Source organism: Rhinolophus hipposideros, assembly GCF_964194185.1.
Source record: "Rhinolophus hipposideros genome assembly, chromosome: 16".
NCBI classification, from domain to species: domain Eukaryota; kingdom Metazoa; phylum Chordata; class Mammalia; order Chiroptera; family Rhinolophidae; genus Rhinolophus; species Rhinolophus hipposideros.
Window position 1 is genome coordinate 17,934,503 of NC_138062.1, and position 22,391 is coordinate 17,956,893.

General features: G+C 36.2%; 1 protein-coding gene across 9 annotated transcripts in view; it reads left to right on the forward strand.

The window, feature by feature from the left end:
* Positions 1 to 22,391, forward strand: part of GAB1 (GRB2 associated binding protein 1) — a 113,938-nt gene that overhangs the window by 86,196 nt on the left and 5,351 nt on the right. For 3 of the 9 annotated variants that reach the window (XM_081077741.1, XM_081077746.1, XM_081077745.1), the window contains exons 3-8: positions 3,348 to 3,573; positions 6,700 to 7,301; positions 8,821 to 8,906; positions 9,094 to 9,397; positions 19,585 to 19,678; positions 20,543 to 20,666. In XM_081077741.1, the coding sequence (XP_080933867.1) occupies positions 3,348 to 3,573; positions 6,700 to 7,301; positions 8,821 to 8,906; positions 9,094 to 9,397; positions 19,585 to 19,678; positions 20,543 to 20,666 (1,436 nt within the window). Of the gene's footprint in view, positions 1 to 3,347; positions 3,574 to 3,936; positions 4,018 to 6,699; positions 7,302 to 8,820; positions 8,907 to 9,093; positions 9,398 to 17,770; positions 17,861 to 19,584; positions 19,679 to 20,542; positions 20,667 to 22,391 lie in introns of all 9 variants that reach the window. The other 6 variants (XM_081077738.1, XM_081077742.1, XM_081077740.1 and 3 more) reach the window with 3 other exon arrangements.

The following is a 22,391-nucleotide window of genomic DNA, read 5'->3' on the forward strand; positions in this document are numbered from 1 at the left end:
TAGCAGGACTTGTCAACAAATCCAGGACTTTCAACAAATCTTGTTTGGCTACTCAAGATGACAGAGCTAGAGGAGCGGATGAGTGAAGATGCCTAGACGTACATAATATCTGTTGAGGAGTGAGAATGGAACTGGCTGAATCCAGCAGTGTGGAACGACTTAATCCAGCATGGTTGTCTTCAGTTAGTGGTGGACAGGAGATTTAAAATAGCAACCTTTAGTAACACCAATGGTCCAAGAAACTACAACAATGCTTCTGAAAGAAAACACTCCTTAACTTTCTAATAATTGCAGATAAACACAATATGCATCTACTTCGTTACACCCTATGATTTTTTTAGGCTAGGCTACAGTTATAGTATTCAGAATTCCTGAAATTATTTGTGGTAAAATCTAGTTTTAAAAATTATGTAATTCAACAAATAACGTGATTACCTTAACCCCTATATAATATTATAACTTGCATACACCCATCTCTGCATTTGGGTCAAAATACTTAATGATCTTTCCATTGGAAGTAACTGGCAGTGGAGAAAAGTTTTTGTTAGTTATTAACAGTGTCAGATGATGAACAATATTATCTTCATTTTGCAATATACTGCATTTGCTGGTGCTATTTTTATACAGTGAAGCAACAACCTTTCAGGAGGACAAAGTTTCATAATAAAACATTCAATTTCTTCATTAAAACAAAGAAAGAAAATACTGTTTTCCGATGGGTTTGTTTGACTCCCCAATGCAAAACTCAGGGTTACAGAGGGCCGACTGTATTTATTGAAAGTAATCCACGTATAAGTGGACTCCTGCAGTTCAAACCTGTGTTGTTCAAGGATCAACTATATATATATATATATATATATGTAAGTCTTCTATTGTGAGCAAGAAGATATTTAAGAAAAATAAAAAAAGGAGCCTTTTAATCCCAGTCCAATTTTCAGAAAACTGATTGAATCTTGCAGCTATAAGGAGGGTAAAAACTTCTGTCATTCACAGGTGGGATAAATGGAAGGTTTAAAATGAGATTGTCCCATTGTGTTAATAAAACAAAGTCAGTCAAATGTGATTGCCTGGTTGGGTGACCTTTTTCCCCCACGTAAGATGAATCACTCAGTTCACTTAGTATATAGCCATCAAATTTAGAAAAAAAATATTAAAGGAAAAGCATATCTATAAAAATATCCATCTGCAAAACTTATTCTAGGAGCTACAGTGGAAAACTAGAATTCATGCTATTTTATATACCACTGTGTTTCCAGTGTTTAGTTTCATTTTGTTTTGGTCAGAACCGAAAATTGAACTGGATTATATCATACAATTTTACCATGCCTCTATGGTAGAGGAAAGGAGAAGTATGTAAAATATGTTTATGAATAGAGCCTATAGGATAGAGTAACTGTTTTCTAACCCCTCTCCTCTTTTTATTTCTTCTCAATGTTGTATATATTTTTCTTAAGCTCTTCTTTAATGGTAAATAGTTTTCATAGTTCTCTTAAGTTGAACAAATCACAGGGATTTACTCTGAGTCACTGATGAATCTGTGGCATTTTAAATCCCCTTAAATAAATCTCTATATTTGCAACTGAATCAAAACAGTAAAACTTTTTATAGGGTTTGTTATATACGCTATTGATAATCAACATCTATTAGACATGATAAAATATTTATGGGTTCCCACTGAAATTATGTCATTATGTTGTATAAACGTCCAAAATTTTATTTTTTTATTCCAACCATTTTCTATTCTCGCCTTTCATAAATAAGAAAGAATTAATTAACTCCTGGCATAAAGTGTTAGATTTTGTTAGATGAGCCTGTATGAAGACTTAACATTGCATAGCAGCATAACCAAGATAAATGTTAGAAATTAGCTCAGCTTCTGTTTACTCAGGCCAAATTCCCCAACCAAAAGAAGCTTTCAGAATTAATTAACATCTGTTAGAGCTCACAAATTTCTTGAGGAGAAAATTTCAAACTGCACATGCGGGTGAATGGGTCTTGGGGATTTGGGAGTGCCCCTTGCTTTAATCTCAACTTGAGTAGGTAGCCGAACTAAGTGAGTTTCTGCTGAGTGAATAAAACACTTTTGAGCTCTACCACATGTAAGCACTTTGAAGCATAGTTCTGGTCCTTTCTGTTCATTTTAGGGCTCCACAATTAAAGATAAACTGTTATGTTTAGCCATACCGTGTGTCATTCAAGCTTTACAATTAGGATATGAGTTTCTGTGGGAAACGTTATAACATGAGCTACATAAAGTTTGCTCTGGTATATAGATGAATATTAAAGTTGAATGCATAAATATATGATCAAAAGCATGCTGACTTATTCTATAGTATCTAGAGGAGACAGAGCTGACAGTATTTCGTGGTGAATTAATAGGCCAAATGTCCTGCATTTTGTTTTACTTGGTAAAACATATTAATATAATGAGTAGAAAATGAATATGTTATAATATAATTAACATGTTCTAATATAAATAGACAATAAACAAATTTGTTTATTTATATATGAGAATTTACCTTTTTCTGGGTTTATAGCCTTGTGTTCCTAACCAGACTGACAGAATTTTTCTTTCGTTAAAAATGTACTTGGTTGTGTCAATAATTACAGTGGGATTTCATTTTAAGGTTTTCAACTCATTTCAAATTACTTCATTCTATACATTTTAGGTATTTTCATGTCTTCTCAGAACATAGTTTAATGCGTAATAAACTACTTCTTTACTTGCTGACCCCTTTTGCATGAAAATACTCCAGGAATCTAATTAATGGTAAATGAAACTAGACTATGAGCTGGGGGAAGAGGTGATGCCTTAAAGTAATGCTCTTTCCCTGAATTTGAATCCTGGAATTAGAAATATTTCACCCTAGTCTGCTGAGGAATAGAAAGAATGAACAGCAGACTAAAGATGGGGTGAAGAGCTGACCCTGGTTATTAGCATCACCGCCTGTAGGGCTACGGCTACGTAATAACATGGGTCTCCTGGGAAGGTTGGCTTGGCTTAGAAGGTACTGTATTATCATGGAAAAAAATCTGCCTCTTGTGCTAAGATTTGTAGAACAACTTCCTTCCCAGGAGCCTCAAAACTGAAGACTGTTCAAGGCAAGGTTAACCATGGCTTTTTTAAAGCCTCTGGAAGAAAGGGCCCTACTCTTCAGATCTCTCTGACAAGAACCAATTATTTCCTGTATAAATTTTGCCATTTAGGTTGTATTTAACTGCCATGGTCATGATTTATCCTGTTTTCCTGTGTTTAAACAACTTATTTCCAAATTTCTAAGTCGCTTTGTTTAAGAAAAAATTCTTAAAATAGGACAGAGAATGATCGTTGTACTTTGGTGTTGCAGATCCTGTGAAGCCCCCTGGCAACTCCTTACAAGCACCAGCAGATTTACCTTTAGCTGTAAATACAGCACCACCATCCACCCAGGTGGAGTCGTCCTCTGCGGCTCCACCTCCTCCATACCAACTAATTAACCTTCCACCACATCTGGAAACTCTTGGCATCCAGGAGGATCCTCAAGACTACCTCTTGCTAATCAACTGTCAAAGCAAGAAGCCTGAACCTACCAGGTAAACCACGTATGCCCATGTGTGCGTGTGCGTGTGCGTGTGTGTGTCTATGTGTGTACATTTAGAAATCTTACCTTGAAACTTTTTTCACCCGGATTTGAAGGCTCTAAAGAAATCAGCTATATAGGCTTATATTTCAGGTTTATATTTCTCCACTCCTGATTTCTGATGTTCAGGAGATTTAACTAAAGAAACACATTCTCTAGCATCTTTGGCAAAGAACACTTGTACTAAAAGGCTCTTTTGGTAACCTGTCTCCTGTTGCATAGTCTTTGTTACAGACTCACAGTATTACTTGCTTAACAGATTTCACTGATTTATAAATGGTGATCTTGCTCCATTTCTTATGTGATTGTAAACCAGCCAAGGGTCATCTTTTGTTTCTGAAGAAGGAGAGGAATACCTACTACTAGAAGATTTTGAAAGCAAAACGATTCCATTGCAGTGAGTGTGTTGTGGTTGCTTTGGATCTGTGTGAGAACTTAATCATACAGGTGAAATCCCAATATAGCAAATTCTATGGAAAATACAAATTGGGCTTTAGTGAAATTTGACAAAATCAAATATATTGCTCAAAGCTATGAAACTTTCAAATTTTCACATCTACCAATTAAGCAGAGTTTATACCAAGTCTTGACTTTATAAATTTTTTAGTAGAAAGAAGTATATGGATTTCAGTGCTTGACCACAGATATCAGAAAGCCTTTCCCAAATCCTTGGTTTTACTGTCATCTCCATTCCTGCTTGAAGACCCTTCTCTTCTTCTAAGCTGTAAGATATTTTAATTTGATACTGAGTAATTGGAAGGTTTGAGGTAATGGTGAGAATTGAAATCAGAAACTTACCTGAAGGCCTGTCTCTGCCTGTCACAGCTGTGACAACTAGTGATGTTTGCCATATTTATTATCTTGACTTGCTGTATAAATGTGTGGGGGTGAATTGCATAAATAGATATGAAAGATATTTTTCAAACAGTTATTAGATATTAAATATTATTTTTATAACAAATATATTTTCATCTAGAAAGTGGCTGTTACTGCACTAGGAACATACAAAGTACTTGTTAAAAAAATTTATATAGAATTTGTTAAGATCCACAGATTAGTTTCTGAGAACCATTGCCAGAGATAATAGAAATAGCTCACAAACATTCCAAAGATAGATCTCTATATATTTGTTATAATGGGATTTTACCTGTAAGAGCAAAAAAAAATTTGTAAATCAACACTAGTTAATAATACCAAATTCTAACTTGATTTTGCTTGTTTGCTGTGAGTATTTAAAATTATACACTCACAACATTGTTACCTATGCTACTAACTGAAATTTTATTTTATAGAGATTCACAATTATTTTTTAGTATCAACTTTTTAAAAGCCAACAGCTAAGTGACAGTTTTCAGCACATTTTCTTTTTATATAGTGTCTTTCATTGACCTCACTAGTATCACAATTTTCCTGTTGTAGTAGAAATTATGCTTAGATATATTTTGTATCTATTTTTTGGCAAAAGTGACAAACAACAAATATTTATGATGTGCCTACGATTTTGCTAGGTGCTACATTGGTACAAACTAATTACATAAATTATAGCCCCCTCAGATACAGTTACCTTCTGAGATTACAGGTAAAGCTTGTCAAAAGAAGTCAAAACATGCAAGCATTAAGTGTTTCTAGATGGAGGCAAGATATGAGATTTGCCTTGCACTCTCTTGTTCATTCTGCAAGCCTAGGCTCCAACATGTGCTTCTCTAGGCAACATTCCCCCAAACTCCCAGCCTGGATTAAATGCCTCTGTGGATTTTCATAGCATTGGGGTTGCGCCTCCATATCTGTTTTATCACCTAATCAGAAATACATTGACATTTTTATTCATTCTCCACCAAAATGTAAGCTAGTCAAGAGGAGAGAGTTTATTCCTCATTGTATTTCTAGCATCCTATAACTCACATGTTTGAATTAAATGGCGTGAACATTTTAGAATATGTGTAGATGTGTTGGAAATTGCTCCACTGGGGGGAAGAGTAGGATTTGAATTACACCTAGTTGGTAAGAGAAAAGGCAAGTATCTTTAGTAATTTGCATAGCAGTACCTTGAGGGAAAGGATCAGTGAGAATGAGAGTGAAGGAGCCAGTCAACGAAATAAGGGAATAATTACTGCAGAAGGAAAATCGGGATATCGCTATATAGACTCTCTGATTCTAGAGAGGGAGTGTTCCAATGAATAAATTCAATGTACTGTGGCTGTTACTAAGAAAACAGCGAAGTTAAGCCCTTAAAAAACTATCACAAGTTATTTTTTTCATTATTAAGTTCCTATAGGACTTTGGACAAAGAGGTAGTTAAGGCATCTTGTTTAACATTAAGGAAGTGTGAGGGTGCTTTTTAGGGTTAGCTTCATTTTGGCTTGCACCCAGATTTTGTCCACCAACTACAGAGTGTACTCAAAGCATAAAATATACTCTAATGAGATTCCTCAAGGTTAAGTATTGTTTAGAATTGGCTAACTCTCTGGTTTGTATTTTGATGCTCTTTACCATATTGGCTAAATGCTTGTTAAAGAAAATTAGTAGAAAGGAAGATACACAAAACCTTTCAAGTTGTCACTTCCTCGTAGATCACCTTGAATTTATTCAATATCAGGTAATCATTAAACTTTTAGCTTTACCTGAAAACAAATCTATCCCAGATAAGCTAAAGAACAATGGATCACCTTGATAAACCATATTGGCACGAAGTTTTGCATGCTCTTCCGAGGAAATGCTTTTCCTTGTTTCTTCTATGCCTTAATCATTTGCCTTTCTCCAAGTTTTGTTCCTTTCTAATTCCAGTACTTCAGGGCTTGTGGGTTTATGTGTGGATTTAATAGGTGGAGTTGGGGGTGTGGGTAGGTCCAGGACAGGAATTATGGAGAGTGCTTTTGGTGGTTTTGTGGTGGCGGTTTTCTTGTCTGGCGTATAATCATAAAAATGAGGAATGTTGGTGCTTTAAATCTTATGGATCACACACACAAAAAAATCATGAAAAAACAATGGATTTTTATTGCTAAGCTATAGATACATGTGTTAAAATATAGTTTTATGTCTTCACTATTTTTATTTTCTGTCATTAACAATTTTCATTTAGAACACATGCGGATTCTACAAAATCCACCTCTTCGGACACAGACTGCAATGATAATGTCCCTTCTCATAAAAATCCTGCTTCCTCCCAGAGCAAACACGGAGTAAATGGCTTCTTCCAGCAGCAAATGATGTATGACTCTCCACCGTCTCGTGCTGCATCTGTTTCTGTCGACTCCAGCCTTTACAACCTACCCAGGAGCTATTCCCACGATGTTTTACCAAAGGCATCTCCGTCAAGCACCGAAGCAGAGGGAGAACTCTATGTTTTTAATACCCCGTCTGGGACATCGAGTGCAGAGACTCAGATGAGGCATGTATCTGTTAGTTATGACATTCCTCCGGCACCTGGTAATACTTACCAGATTCCACGAACATTTCCAGAAGGAACCTTGGGACAGACATCAAAGCTAGACACTATTCCAGATATTCCGCCACCACGGCCACCGAAACCACACCCGCCTCATGACCGATCTCCTGTGGAAACGTGTAGCATCACACGCACGGCCTCAGACACTGACAGCAGTTACTGTATCCCCACCGCAGGAATGCCGCCGTCACGCAGCAATACCATTTCCACTGTGGATTTAAACAAACTGCGGAAAGGTCAGCTCTAGTTGGCTTCTACTCTATTAGAGGTTCATGATAGAAAATCTCTCTTTCTGAATATTTGTTCTTTTAAGCAGAGGATGATGTTAAATGATTGTCCTTTGTTTCTTCAGCCCTGCAGTCACCTACTCATGTAGCAAAGATGTCATAGTCTCAGTAGATTCCTGGCAGGATGTTTGTGCATGCGACAGGTGTGTGCCTATATGTGTGTTCTGCTGGAAGGGAGAAAGAATTGGAGGTTTTCATCCCTGAGGAAGTACTGTGTTTCCCCGAAAATAAGACCTAGCCGGACCATCAGCTCTAATGCATCTTTTGGAGCAAAAATTAATATAAGACCCGGTCTTATATAAGACCTGGTGTTATGTTATGTTATGTTACGTTACGTTACGTTACGTTACGTTATGTTATGTTATGTGTTATGTTGTGGTGTGGTGTGGTGTGGTGTTATATTATGTTAAAGACCCTAAGACCGGGTCTTATATTAATTTTTGCTCCAAAGACACATTAGAGCTGATGGTCCCGCTAGGTCTTATTTTCGGGGAAACACGATATGGCCCTAGTAATCCCGTGCTGCCTCAGGAGTTGTGCAGCCCGCTCTCCCATTTTCTATGTGTCCTGGGTAGGTAGACTCTGATGGGTCAGAAGCAGGAAAAGGGCCAGCCACAAAGCCTCTCCGAGTCGTACCCTTTCCTGTATTTGTGTGCCATTATGGCAGCTTCTTTGTCACATCTATTGGGCTCCATTTCCTTCCTTCCTAGATAAACAACTTGTATGTTGTGTCTAACGGGTGACAGTCACTTCCAATCAAGCCATTCTTTTGGTTTGTTTGGTGTTATTTACTTTTAAAGCTCTGTATCTTCTCTCCCCTTATTCTTAGCCACTTCACTTATTCCTACACCATCTCCTAGAGCCTGACAAGTTACAGACCTTGAGAGGAGAAAAATTGCATCTGGGTTATACTCTGAGATTCTGAAAGTCTTAAAAATAGAAAACCAAAGTGTAAAATGCACATACCCTAGCGTTTCTGTGTATTGTGGTAGAATTTTCCAGCTGTCTTAAAGAACATAAAGATTTAGTGCATTATGGATGTCCTGATAACATTAATTAATTAGCCATTCGATATCAATTTGTAACTCCTTTCTTGAAGTGTTTATATACTCTGGTAATAAGTTAGTGAATTATAAGTTAGGCCCAAGGTGGTACAAAAAATGAGAAAACAGACGTATATCTTTCCTCCATTTTCAGGTAACCTGTCTCATCTCAGGCTTAGACATTCATTCACTGTTGTAATCATATATTGATGCTGGTTAGCCTAGGAACGAGTATCTGCATTTTCTAGTGGTGTAATGTGCCAGTTCAGGATATTATTCTATGAGCATCCTTTTTAATATCTGGGTGTGCATAGGTAACTGCATGTGTGTGTGTTTAAAGAGAGACAGAGAGAATAGGTCCTTCCTGATTACCCTGAGAAATGGCAAATATGGGAAGAAATGTTGATAGTTTGTTCTTTTTTTAGATGCTAGTTCTCAAGACTGCTATGATATTCCACGAACATTTCCAAGTGATAGATCTAGTTCACTTGAAGCCTTCCATAACCACTTTGTAAGTATGATCGACCTTGGCATTGAGTGTATTTCATTGTCAAAATCTCACACTTAGTTCCCTGAGACTAAATGAGATCATGAAATAAAAGCCCCCTCAGATCCATATGAATAGGTGTGACTTACAATGATGTTTTCCTGTTTGACAGTAGTTTCTGTTTATTAAAAGAAATGTATGTGTGTTTTAGAAAATCAAAAATGTATTGACAGTAGGAAGTGTATCAAGTGAAGAACTGGATGAAAATTACGTCCCAATGAATCCCAACTCTCCGCCTCGAAAACATTCCAGCAGTTTTACGGAACCAATTCAGGAAGCCAATTATGTGCCGATGACTCCAGGGACTTTTGATTTCTCTTCATTTGGAATGCAAGTTCCTCCTCCTGCTCATCTGGGCTTCAGGTCCAGCCCCAAAACCCCGCCCAGAAGACCAGTTCCTGTCGCAGACTGTGAACCACCCCCCGTGGACAGGAACCTCAAGCCGGACAGAAAAGGTAAGGCGAGCCCAGCACAGGAAGAGCATCGGGGTCTCCAATTTGGACTGTCAACTGTCACAAAATCCAAAACAGAATGGGGACTGTTTGGGATTTCTGAAGTATTTCATATGGTGTTAGTTGTTAACATGTTTAAGTGGTATTGCTACTGATAAATTAATAATTAATATATCGTGTGTTGATGCCCAGCTGAGAGTTTTAAGTCTCCTATCTCTAGAACAGAGGTTACAAACTAAAATACTCACAGGGATTGGCACGGAACAGGACAGAATGCGGAGAAACGGGAATGCCGTTGCCCTGTCTAGATGGGCTAACTACCTGCTCCCTGCCAGGGCTGACTTGTGACAATACTGTGGACCCGACAGGCAAAGCTTCTGATGTACCAAAAGATGCCAGAAATTTCAGATTTTATGGGTATTGTCTTTTGATTTTTAAGTTCCATCAGCTAATTTAAATATTTTAAAAAACAAACATTGCAGACCAAACCAAACACTTCTACAACCTAAATATGATCTTTGGCTGCTATGTTGTAACCTCTTCTCCAGAGTGTGTGCTACCGAGGCAGATTTGAGATATTTACTGCACCTGACATAATTCTTTAAGAACAGCGAGGTTGCTTGTATAATCTTTCAATTCTGTCCATGTAGGAAATTCTTTAAAATTATTCTTCCTCTGCTGGGGTGTAAATAACTGCTTCTTGTCTATTCTTTCATACTGGCCTGCATAAGTAACGTTAAATTCTAAGGTGGCATGATTTGTTAAGAACTCGGTGTAAAAGAAACTTCTCAGCCAAATTGATAATATGTACGCACGTTTTACAAAATCTGGGTTTGAGTGGTTAAAACCCAGTGTCTTGCAGCATGCTGTCAGTGTGATTTAATCTTGACAACCAAATAAGTTAATATATCAGCTATGTGATGAGTCGCACAATTTCTAGGGTACTCAGCACGTTTGAAAAAGTCTCATGTGTGGTATGTAGCTTTTTAAGAGCATGTAACGTTTGTGTATATTTCTCATTAACCTAAGCTTAGATCATTAATATTAATTCTAATTAAGTTCCAGTTGTGGGGAACAGTGACAGATTCACTCAGAGTATCTTAAGAAAATGAGTTTTGTTTCATTTTGCTTTTAAGTAAGGATACTAGAAAGCGATTGGGAACTGAAGCACTCCTAGGGAACTGTCACTTTGTCCTGCTTTCGGCATGTCTGTCCTCTGGGAAGTCTGTGTCTGCTTTGTTCTCTCTCACATTCTTTTTGTTTCCTTCTGCTCTGCATCGTCTCCTTTACATGGCTTCCTCTTTCCCAGAGCTTGGGCCTACCAGGACCCTCTGTGGCCTTTTTACGTGGCTCCTTTGACGTGCCAGTGCAGCCTCCACATCTGTTAATTAATTGCCTTGTTCACTCTTTTCTCACTTCAGTTGCTCAGAGAGAATTTGATTGGTCTCATTGGTCTTTTCACACCAGGCCACATGATAGATCGTTGGCCAGCCCATAGATTGGCTGCTGTTGGGTCAAGTTCCCACCTTTGGTCCAACAACTGGAAAGAGAGTCTTGTGTGACATCCCCGGCCACCAGACGGCCCCAGCAGCAGGGCCATAACCAGGATGGTCATCCCAGAAAGGCTGTGAGCATCCCCAGCTTTTCATTTGGTACCTTTTCCGTCTGTTACTCTTTGTCCTCATTAGTCTTTAAATCTATTTAGACATTACTCGTCATTTTCTTCTTTACATACAATATGCGAACGTACGTTTGGGCGTGGATAGATTTATAATTGAGTTCACACATTGCTGAAGGATTAAGATGCAGGTGTCATGAAGCCTTTGACATATTGAAATATTCATTTTAATGCTAAGTTGGTTTTCTTATTTCCCTGTAATTAGTGCATTTAGCAGCAGATCTCCACTCTTTAACCCTAAATGTAACAGTTTTATATCTTGAGGTCTCCCATAAACGTGGACGTCGTATATTTTGGGTAAGCGTACAGGCTCTGAGTCCCAGCTGCTCTGTTCTCCTCCCCATTCCTTCCTCCTCTCAGGCTGTTTGAAAATCCCCAGTGTTTTTCAGTTAATGATTCTATGTAGTAAGCAGACTCAGAAAAGATTCCCTGTTTATGTTATAAAAGTTTAAAGATCATAATGATATGCTTCTGATACCATCGAGGTTTGACCCCATATTATAATATGTATATATCATAATGACATATACTATATATGACATATATAGTATATATTATATATATTATATATAATTAAGGGTCCCTGTGTGTAGTGAAAGTACTATATATTCTAGTAGATGAGAGATCAATAGTCCTCTAACCACCTGAAAGTGACTTTACAATAAAACAGAACAACATAGTTTCTTGGCTTCTGGAGATTATATTCAGTCTTTTAAAAATTAACTGAACTGTTGAGAGAGAGTCCTGAGTCATTGTCTGGATTATTTATTTGGTATCTTTTCTTAGATACAACGGAGAAAAGCACCCAGAATAAAATACCCACATAGTTTTTGGCAAAATCAAGGAGAATGAGTTTAGCAAAACAGTAAAGAGTTTAGTAAAATCATAGCAATAAGAAAAAAAAGGTTTTTGCTTTTCTTTGTACTAGTCTACTTTTTAAAAAAATATAAGAGAGAAGGCATGAAAGAATATTTAATATGGCAAGACAAACTTTGTCAACCACTTTAGAAAGTTACAACTATTCAAGAAAAACACATTTTAAAACCCAAATTTAAATCTTAGATCCGAGTTTTTATCCTTAAAAACTTAAACTGTAAAACAAGTGTCTTATTTGGTCATGAAATTCTCTCATTATGCATATCATCAGATGAGTCTTTTAAATTTCTAATTTTGTGACGTCAGATGTGACTCAGTCTAATATTCTGGTATCTCTTATTAACTAAACTTCATTATAGCAAACCTAATTCTATCAAATATGGCTTGATTAGTTTCCGAGCCCAGTGTAACTAGTTCAGCATCCAGTGTAGCCAGTTTCTGGAGTGTCTTCTTTGGAAGGGTCTACAACAAATGAGTGACATTCTAGTCTTGTTCATACCCCCAATTATAGATGTCAGCTGTTGTAGTTAGTAGATGAGTTTTTTGAATACTTATGAGTAATTGAAGCTGCAGAAATACATAGATATTCTAAACACTTACATTTAATGTGTTTTCACGTATCCTTTTCCCATCACCCAGCTTGCGGTAGCTATGTTTTCATGTGTACTATTTCTGTCATGATAGTATTTGTTTTGAACCAAGTTTTGCGTATATTATTACTAAGACAGAAAAACATAATATACATGTGTTGTATTAACTATTCGGAAAGCAGATGAGTCATTAGAAATACAGCACAAGTTACGTTTTGGTTTGCTTTCACTGAAACTTTCATATTGTAATGGAAAAGCAATTTTGTAAAAGTTTCTATAAGATACATATCATACCTTCTCTTAACGTCAGTCACTCATAAATCTACCATCTTTAACCACCAGACTTATCTAGGTCCCCCTACCCCCATCCATTCTCCTTCTAACGTGATATAGCAGCTGTTTTGAGCCTCAAATGCTGTCTTTCCATTTGTTTTGTTTGGCTTTATCCATTCACAGATTTCTGCAGCAGTTCTGACCCTTAGTTATTGTATTGATTTTTAAAAAGCAGAGCGCGGTTTCTTCTGGCGTTTTGTACATTAGTTTGTTGAAAGTATCTTCAGTTCTGTGTCTTTATTTCGGTGCAGGAAGCATCCAGAAGACGAGTCGGGAGGCGCTTCCTTTGGTGGGTCTTTTTTGGGCACAGGGATATATTTGTTCTAAACATTTTTCAGAGATCTTCTAAAGTTTTTGAATGTGATTAAAAATGAACATGTTTTCTTAAAATGGTTTTTAAACTATAATGTTTGGAAGATGGATGATTGATACCAGGAAATATAATTAGATTTTAATAAATGAATATTAAAGTTTGAACCTCAAGTCAGATTTTTGGTTTGGTGTTACAGTTTAAAGCAAGTCAGTATGGAATGCATTTTTACAGCATAACCTTTGCATGCGAGTTGTTTTTTTTCCTAAATATTCTTGACCTTCCAATATGATTATAATTATTATATTTTTCTTTATACAGTGAGACCATTAAAACAAGTGTGAAAGTTTTTCAGTATGCTACCTTGATGAGTTTTTTAAATTAGCAGAGGATAATAATGTTGTGAATTGTTTTCCTTCTTTCTTGAATTTTGAGATGCCTACTGGAAATAGTAGCATAATCTGTAAAACATCATAAGACTAAATAATTTAGGCTAAGTTAAACCCTCTAAGTTTTCCATATAGAAAATAAGTTTTCTACTTTGAGTTGACTGTGTGTAGACAGTACCTATTAAAATACTTCATAGTATATGGACTTTTCAAAAAACAGGATTGCATCTGCTTATTGGAAATGACCTTGTGTGACGGCCTTGAGCATATTTGGGATGACCAACTTTTGAAACAACATTTAGTTGCTCTTATTTTCTTCTTAAAGGACAAACAAAAATTATGCCATTGATCAGATTAAACACCACCAGCTTTAAGAGAACTGCAGTTCATCAGCACAGATTTAAGTCCTACCAATTACAGCATATACCCTCGGCTAGGTCTTGGGTCTCCAAACACAAGGGAGAAAAGGTGGCTACACCACCGTTTAGTGGAGGAGGTAGAAAAGTAAACACATTATTATCATAATTAACATGGGAGGGGCTGTGGTTGAGGTAAGCTCTTGGCACTGTTAGCTAAGCTCCCCTGAGGAAAGTCTGAGTGGGTGAGTGGCAATTAAATGATGGTAGAGAAGGGGAAGATGGTAGAGGATCTTCTAGTCAGAATAAACAATATCCCCAGATCCTTTAGAAAGAGGGGAGAAGGGGCTGTCTGAGGTTCGTGGGTGGAAGGGAGGGAATGAGATGGGGAAGGAGGCAGGGAAGTCTGAATGGAGGAACCAATGCCAAGTGCCTTGCAGGTACCTGACCCTGAGGGGGTTATGATCCACACTAATGAGTCTCGGCTCTATTTTGAGAACACCCTTAAAGGGTTTTTATGCAGGCAAGTAATAGAATCAGGTTGGCCCCTAAAAAGCTCATTCTAAGTTGTAAAGATGTGGTAGAAAACAATTGTATTTTTAAATGTAAAATGTTACAAAATCAGCGCCTTCCTCGGAGAGCGCTTTGCCCTGTTTTCCAAATCCTGGGTTCTTGAAGCCTTGGTTTAGGCATGACCGCAGTTCTTTCCCTGGCTCTCAGTTATTCCCTCGATGGGGGGACTTACAGTGATTTTAGAACTTTTGAGGGCACTTGGAGTGTGGGTGGAGATCCTTTAGCCGTACAATGTGAGTTTATCACTTCCAGAAAAACCAAGTAAGTGTACATTAATGAAAGAAGAAAGGACCATTTAGACTTGCAGATTTTTTTATTATCTTGGGCAAATGAAAACAAGCTACTATGTTGTCATTATAAATATAAAGTAAAATTGATATAGGGAGATTAGAGAGAAAGTGCAATCCAGAATGACTTCTAAGAGATCTGCTATGGGAACTTGTAGCATAGGAAACAAAGCAGGTTTGTGGTGAGTCAAAGAGGATAAATTCCGTTTTGAACATGTAGTGTGAACGAACGCCTGTAGAACACCCATGTGGGTGGTTTTGTAGATGTGTAGATCAGGGTCTCTGGGGAAAGATCTGAACCAGAGATTAAGATGTACCAAACTGGATTCCAAATTAGGGAACAGAGCACATGATCCAGAGACTGACAGTCCTGTGTAAGATAGTTTTAACCCATAAAGGTTAAAGCACAGTAAGAATTTCACCAGGGATCAGTGCTGTTTGCTAAATGGAAAAAAAAAAAAAAAAAAAGTTGCTTTCTTTGTTGAAAACTAGTCTAGCTAAAGCCAAGTTGTAACTTCCTTGGATTTAAAAGTTGAGGCTCAAATGAGTTCTGTTTCCTCTCAGAATTTGAGAATTTGTATATCTCTAGAATTGGTTCATTTTGGCCCTTACACTAGTATTCTTATTTCTTACTCTTTATTTTCACACTTTTCTTCAACAAACTGAAAAACATTCAAGTATTTGCCTACAGTCAGTAGAGAAGACAAGGCTAAGACAAGCTACTTACACCTTGGACTTCGTTTTTGTTTCCTTTCTCACCTCTTCTGCAATATTCAGCTATCATTTGGGTGTGACTTTTATTTCTGTCTAGAACATAAATGTTGAATTGAGTTTGGAAGGATATGAAAAAATAAAGCTAACAAAATGCCTAAGTGACTCAGTACAATTCAGTGCAACATCTCCACATTCCGACTTTTATCCTAAAATCAACCTTAAGCTTTAGATGGAGTAGAAAATACATGTCAATTTTATAATGTACTTTTAAAAAATCTCACTCAATACAGTATTCTTCTATTAAGAAAACCAAGGAGAAGCCTTGAAAGTACTTGAGAGATGACATTGGTTTGGGGAGAGGTGGATGATGAGTTCAGGGTCAAGGGCTAGAAGGACAATTGGAAGTAACCTGTCAGACAACTGAAGTCTGGGACTAGATTATAACGAGGTAGATTTAGCAGTCACATGATCTTGGTTATTTAACCATAAATATAGATACGATACCAAGGATGAAAAGTTGAGAAATGTCAAGAGTGACCACTGGTAGATAACTACAGTGAAAAATCAGGCAGAAGCTGAGAGCTAATGAAAGTGGGTCTTTTAGAAAAGAAAGAGGGCAGAGGGCAGACTGAATCAGCATCAACAAACCAAAAGTAGTTCTAAAAGCAATGTGTAATTATGAAACGTTACATCACTCGTGGTATTCAGGTAGATGTAAGATCTCAAACTGAGGTCAAAACTGAACTCTAAACACTGATTTCCTAAGGTGCTCAATTTACCAGACGGATAGAGAGGTACAGCAGAGTGGGGTAGAAAATCCCCCCTGGAGCCAGCAAGTAGAAGGTTAGAGGAAGCCTTAATTTAGTCTCTGATTAATATTATTATCTGAGCAAGTCACTTCACTTCTTTCGTTCTCCAGGGATATTTCACTCATAAAATGAAGAGGATGGATTTGGTCAGTGAGATGCTTTCCTCTCTAAAATAAATGTCCTTTTCTATGGTAAAGCTTACTACCCTGTGCCTCTTCTTTTTTTGAAGGGAAGTACACTATCCGAGGGAGTTTTAAAAAGCTGACATCCTCCTTTGTTTTAGAAGAGTGCCTCAGGGTGACCCTAGTGTAGGTCAATATGCAGGGTTTGGTCATGGCCCCAAATTTTAGCACTGGTGTGTAAGTAGGCCTTCCTCATTTCTGAATTAACTCAGTGTATTATTTGCCTAACTTGGAAAATTAATTCGAGAATTTTCATGTTTTATAATCGAGATAATCCCATTTTAAGAAACTTAGATTCCAAGAGATAAAGTGCTAGATATCAGCAGATTCTTATTTTGTCATCTAATATTAGATGTCAGCTCAGTCTTGTAAATGCAAGAACAAAGAAAATTTGGTGCCACTGAGAACAGAGTAGCTGAAATTCCTTATTCAAATAATGTTGGTACGCTGGCTTCCTATAGGAAATAGTCCGAGGCCAACTTCTGGGTGTTCATCCAGTATTTTTCGTAAGGTTTTTCAGCAGTATTTGTATGTGCCAGAGATTAAATGAAAAGAAAATGATGGCAAATGAATTTATGCTTTCCAGTACTTACATGGAAGCTAGGCAATCAGTAGTTCCAAAATCTAGACATCTCATCCTTGCAAAATGATGTCACCGGACAGCCCTGAGTATCCAGGGGAAACAAATGTTGGTCTTGGTTTTGCTCTTGGATGAGCGAACACTGTAACATCCACCTTCTTCTCTAGAGTGTTTTGGTTAGAAAGTGAAGGAATAGTCAGATGAAGGTTGTTAAAATACTTCCACCAAATTAAGAAAGTGATATTAAGGAAGGAGGTGGTGAGCCTTGGTACTTTCTTATGAGACACCAGACTTCTAAGAAAAGATGTACTTGAGATCTGAATGAGGGATTAAAAATTTTTTTATTTGACCCAGTTTTCTAAGGCATGTTAGAAGAACAACTAACATGGCACGTGTTTTTCCTCCGTCCTGCAAATAAAGATAAGAACTAACAAGGCCGGTTATCCCACTAACACCCTGGCGTTTTTTATAACACTTTGCTTTTTATACTGTTGCATGCAGCTTCCTCCGTTCCAATGTACTGAGCATGTATGATACATAGCAAGATTCAAATAGTTTCCACAAAGAAACTGTTTATGCTTTTGAGATGTAACATTTCTGCTCAGGGTTCTGTTGCCTTTTTTTCCCTTTTTTTCACAGAATCCATTATTCCATTAAAAAATAACATTATATTAAGAGAGTCTTCTTTTTACCAATTAGGTCAAAGTCCTAAAATTTTAAGACCCAAACCCCATGGTTTAGAGCGAACTGATTCACAAACCATAGGTGACTTTGCTACAAGAAGAAAGGGTATGTACTTTAGCATCGCATGCTGGATGGGACTTTGGGAATTTATTTTGTGATGCTTTTTTTAAAAATAAAGAAGAGCCTTAAGTACTACTGCTGTTGTAAAAAAAAAAGCTTCCCAGCATGTTATTTCTAAAGTGAATGCTTCCCATACTCCACAATAAGTCTACTTGCTATACCATTAACAACAGCATGTTAAATATTTGATATTTGATATATGATATGTGGTATTCTTCTGCATTATTCCTTTAACCCTTTAGACATCTATGCATTGTTTTCTTTAAGCTTGTGAGCTGCTTGTGAATTCCAGTTGTCTCCTATTTTTATATCGTATAATGTATGTGTTATGTCATGGGAAAATGCGGACTCATTTCCATAGATTAATTATTTTATGCCATGACTTAGAATTTGACAGCTAAACTGCTATTAGCCATTGTGTTTCAAAACAGGGAAACATAAGAGTTAAAGAAATCCTACCAGTCAGCACAATATTCTGTACATGCCCATTGTAAGTGTATAAATGAGCAAAATTATTTTAACTTGAACTTTAATCTTCAGAAACCCACATTGAGTGTTTTGTATTTGAGTTGACAAAAACACTTTGTTAATAAGCCCCAGTGAATCTGCATACTCCTTTAAAATGACCATCTATTGTATAGTTCAATGGTAATTGCAACATAATTCATTAAGAGTACACACGATGGACAAAGACTAGAAGAAGGAAACCTGGAAAAATGAAAAAAGTAATTTTAGAATGGCAGAATGAAATGTAACTAAAACATTCACCTATATGTTTAAATAGTCTCCTAAAATATAATTAATATTAAAGAATAGTTCTTTGCTCATTTTTATTAATTTATGAAAAAATGTTTCAGTTAAGAAAAGGGCTGAGAGCTCTGTGATATGTACTAGCATAGTAATTGTCTACCTCATAGTAATTATCTACCTCAATATTTACAGGTGGTAAATAAGCAAAGACCACCTGTAAATAAATGCTAACATTCTTATTAGTATTTATTTTAATTTAATTTAGAAAAAGCTATTGCTGGTTAAATTAGGCTAAAACTTTGAGGTAATTGTTTAATTCTGGCCTTTTCTCACATCTGAGTTTGAGTCGAAAGATATAATTATTGCTTTGTTTTATTTGTTTCCAGACTGGGCATGAATTAATTTAGAAGACTTAACCATTAATTCTTGTTTTGGTTTTTGTTTTTAGTAAAGTTTTGTATTTAATACTTTCTATATATTATTTTATATGGATAGTTATATAACTGATATTTCGATATTAAAGAATCAGAACATTTTTTACGTAGAAGATTAAACCTGCGTATTTGAAGATAAAATTAGTAAAAAGTGAAATAAGGAAATAATACAGAGTATATACATCAAGTAACTGTAAAGGAATTGGGTCACATTACTCTTTTATATTCCCACTTAGTTTATATTCATAAAATATTTGCTTAAATTAGCAAGCAACATATTGTAATAGAGCTTTAAGGCTTTGAGTCAGCAATCATGAAACATCTGATTTAGCTTCTGCCACTAATTTTTTAGCTTTGTAACCTTGGGCAAATCATATCACATCCATGAACCTCGATTCCTCTGTGAAACGAGCTGGTCTTAAGTATACTCGGGCTATAATTATCAATAGAGATATGGAGAGAGGACCTTGTTTTGCTTTCCAAATTTCTGTATGCTAAAATCTGTTTTTCTGTCTTTTATTTCAGCCAAACCAGCACCTTTAGAAATAAAACCTTTACCAGAATGGGAAGAACTACAAGCCCCGGTTAGATCTCCCATCACTAGGAGTTTTGCTCGAGAGTAAGTCTTTGTTTAAACTATGTGGCTTGATTGTTCATTATAATGGAAAATATTTATCACAGTGGTTCCCAAAGGATGGTGTGGGGAGCCCCCATGTTGGGGGTTCCGTGAAGTCAAAACTATTTTCATGAAGATACTAATGCCATTTGCTTTTTCCACTCTTCTTCTGTCATGAATGTACACTGGAGTTTTTCAGAGTCTACATGATATTTGATGATACATTGAGACAGATAATACAATGTATTTGTGTGCTCCTATGCTTAAAATTTTTTCTACTATTCGTAATATGGCAGATATCAATAGATAAACCCATGTAAACAAAAGTTTCTTGGGGTTCTTAATAATTTTTTAAAAGTGTAAAGGGCTCATGAGGCTAGAAATTTCTAAGAACTGATCTGGAAAACACGGTACTTATTTAATCAAGATTTATTTAAATGTGTATAGGGAAATGAATATATGAAATTACAAACCTGTGTGGAATATTTATAATATGCTTCATGTATAATATGCTTCACGTGGAATATGCTTCATGTATAGATACAGCTAATTTTTTTAATAGGAATTCTTAAATCTTTTTGTATCTATCTGTGACTTTCTACTTAACCCTCAAATCACTAGCGATACTGTTTTCTTGTTCTATACAGGCAATTTGATACCCCAAAATATACTTTTGCAATATAGCTATAAATATTGGTTGTGCATTTGAATGGGTACAATAAATTGTATTAGAGTACATATGTATAATAAGTGATTGTAAACTTATGTGACTATTCCTGAAAGAATGTAAACTCTCATTTTTATTTTGGAAGTGAATTTAGAAGAATTAACCAGGTTTATGATTGCAACGATCATTTCTGTCATTAGCTCCTCTAGGTTCCCCATGTCACCCCGACCGGACTCCGTGCACAGCACAACATCAAGCAGTGACTCTCATGACAGTGAAGAGAATTATGTCCCCATGAACCCAAACCTGTCTAGTGAAGACTCCGTATGTAAAATCTTTATCTTGTCTCTCTCTTCAAGTCTATAAATTTTGCCCTTATATTTTTCTTTATATACTTAAGGGAAAAGGATAAAAGAAAACTTTTTTAAGTGCTTTGTAAAAATAGCATCTTAAAGTCTACAAGTCTAATAAAGGGTCAAAGTATAATATCAATATCTATAAAGTAGGTATAAATTAGTTACACGTGATAAAATTTTCCAGTTTTATTTCTTTTAAGAGATATTTGATTTTTGAAACAGTCCAAGAAAATACCTTGTATTGAACGCTTCCTGTTCATTTATACAAAGATCCGAAATCAAGCATTCACGAAGTGAATCCTTAATGCGACTCCTGGAAATGCAAATGATGGTCCATTACGAAAGACAAATATTGTTATATAACTGCAACAAAAAATATGTTCGATAATTTTACATGATTTTTAAAGAATTTTAGAAAAGTCACTACTGTTGCTTTTATTTCATTTTATTTTCTAATTTGCAGAACACTCATAATAACTCCTAGAATCTTACGGGTTTTCTAAACTGTTTTGGGAAAGTACTGGGTGAAAGGCTAGAACACTGAGACAGGCTGTTCCCAGTGGCAATTAGATCAAAAGCAAATAGACTTCCATGTAGGGACAAAAATTTTACCAGTACTTAAAGATGAAAAATTTCCAGTTCTAGCAATAATTAGACAGAAAATGGTTTAACTAGCAATTCTGAGAAATTCTCTTTAGGAACAACTTATTGAGATTAAATGTATATGTCATATGAACTCATGGATTCCTTTCATAGCCTTGCAATACTGTGAACAATTCTAGGTGTTTCCAGTTAGGGAAATTCTGGCTATGGGTTCTTGCATTGGTCACATCTGAATACAAAAAATTTTCACACACATATACTCCTGCTTGATTTTTTTATGTGAGAATGAAATTTGGAGTTATTCAGAGAAAAAAAAAACTAAGTTTCTCCATGAATTAGAAAAAAAGGCAGCGGGGGAATGGCTATTTGTATTAATTAAACACTAAAACTTGCTTACATTTTTTGTGCCCTACATGTTATTGTCAATAGCTTTTAATGTTTTATTATCAGTAGTTGATACATTGGATTTAAAAATCTGTTCCTACAAATAAGGCCATCACATTCAGTCATGCAGGTTGTTTACTGCATAAACATACTGCACACAGTATGTGGTATGTATGTACAGTAGACTGCACACATCCTGCATTTGTGAGTACTTGTAATCCAGACCATGTCCCACTCACCAGCCAGTGGTGGGTCCTGGCACAGAGCTGTGTCACCCCAGAGGAAGGAGCACCTCTTTTCTAATTCACAAAAAACCGGGCTATCAGCAGCCCTGCTTACATATGAGGAAATAAATAAACTCTGTTTTCCTAGCAATTGTCTTTTCCCTGAATCACAGCTTACTCTGTTTAACCTGAACAAAAATTGCTGTTCACTGTCTTCCTTTTTCCTTTACGCTTTTTTTAGACAGTAGTCCTTCTATTGTACAATTCCTATTAGGACAGAAGGGAAGACAGGAAATTAAGTGGTAAAAATTCCAGATGTTTGAAACAAAATAGATTTGTCAATCGAGTCGTCATTCATGGCCTTTGGTTAGCATACTTATTCTCAACTAATTTCAGTGGGAGAGTCTTTAAGTAAGATATAAAAGTTTTTTTTTAAATTTAATTTGAAAGCATGGAGTATAAGGATCGTGTAGTTAAAACAT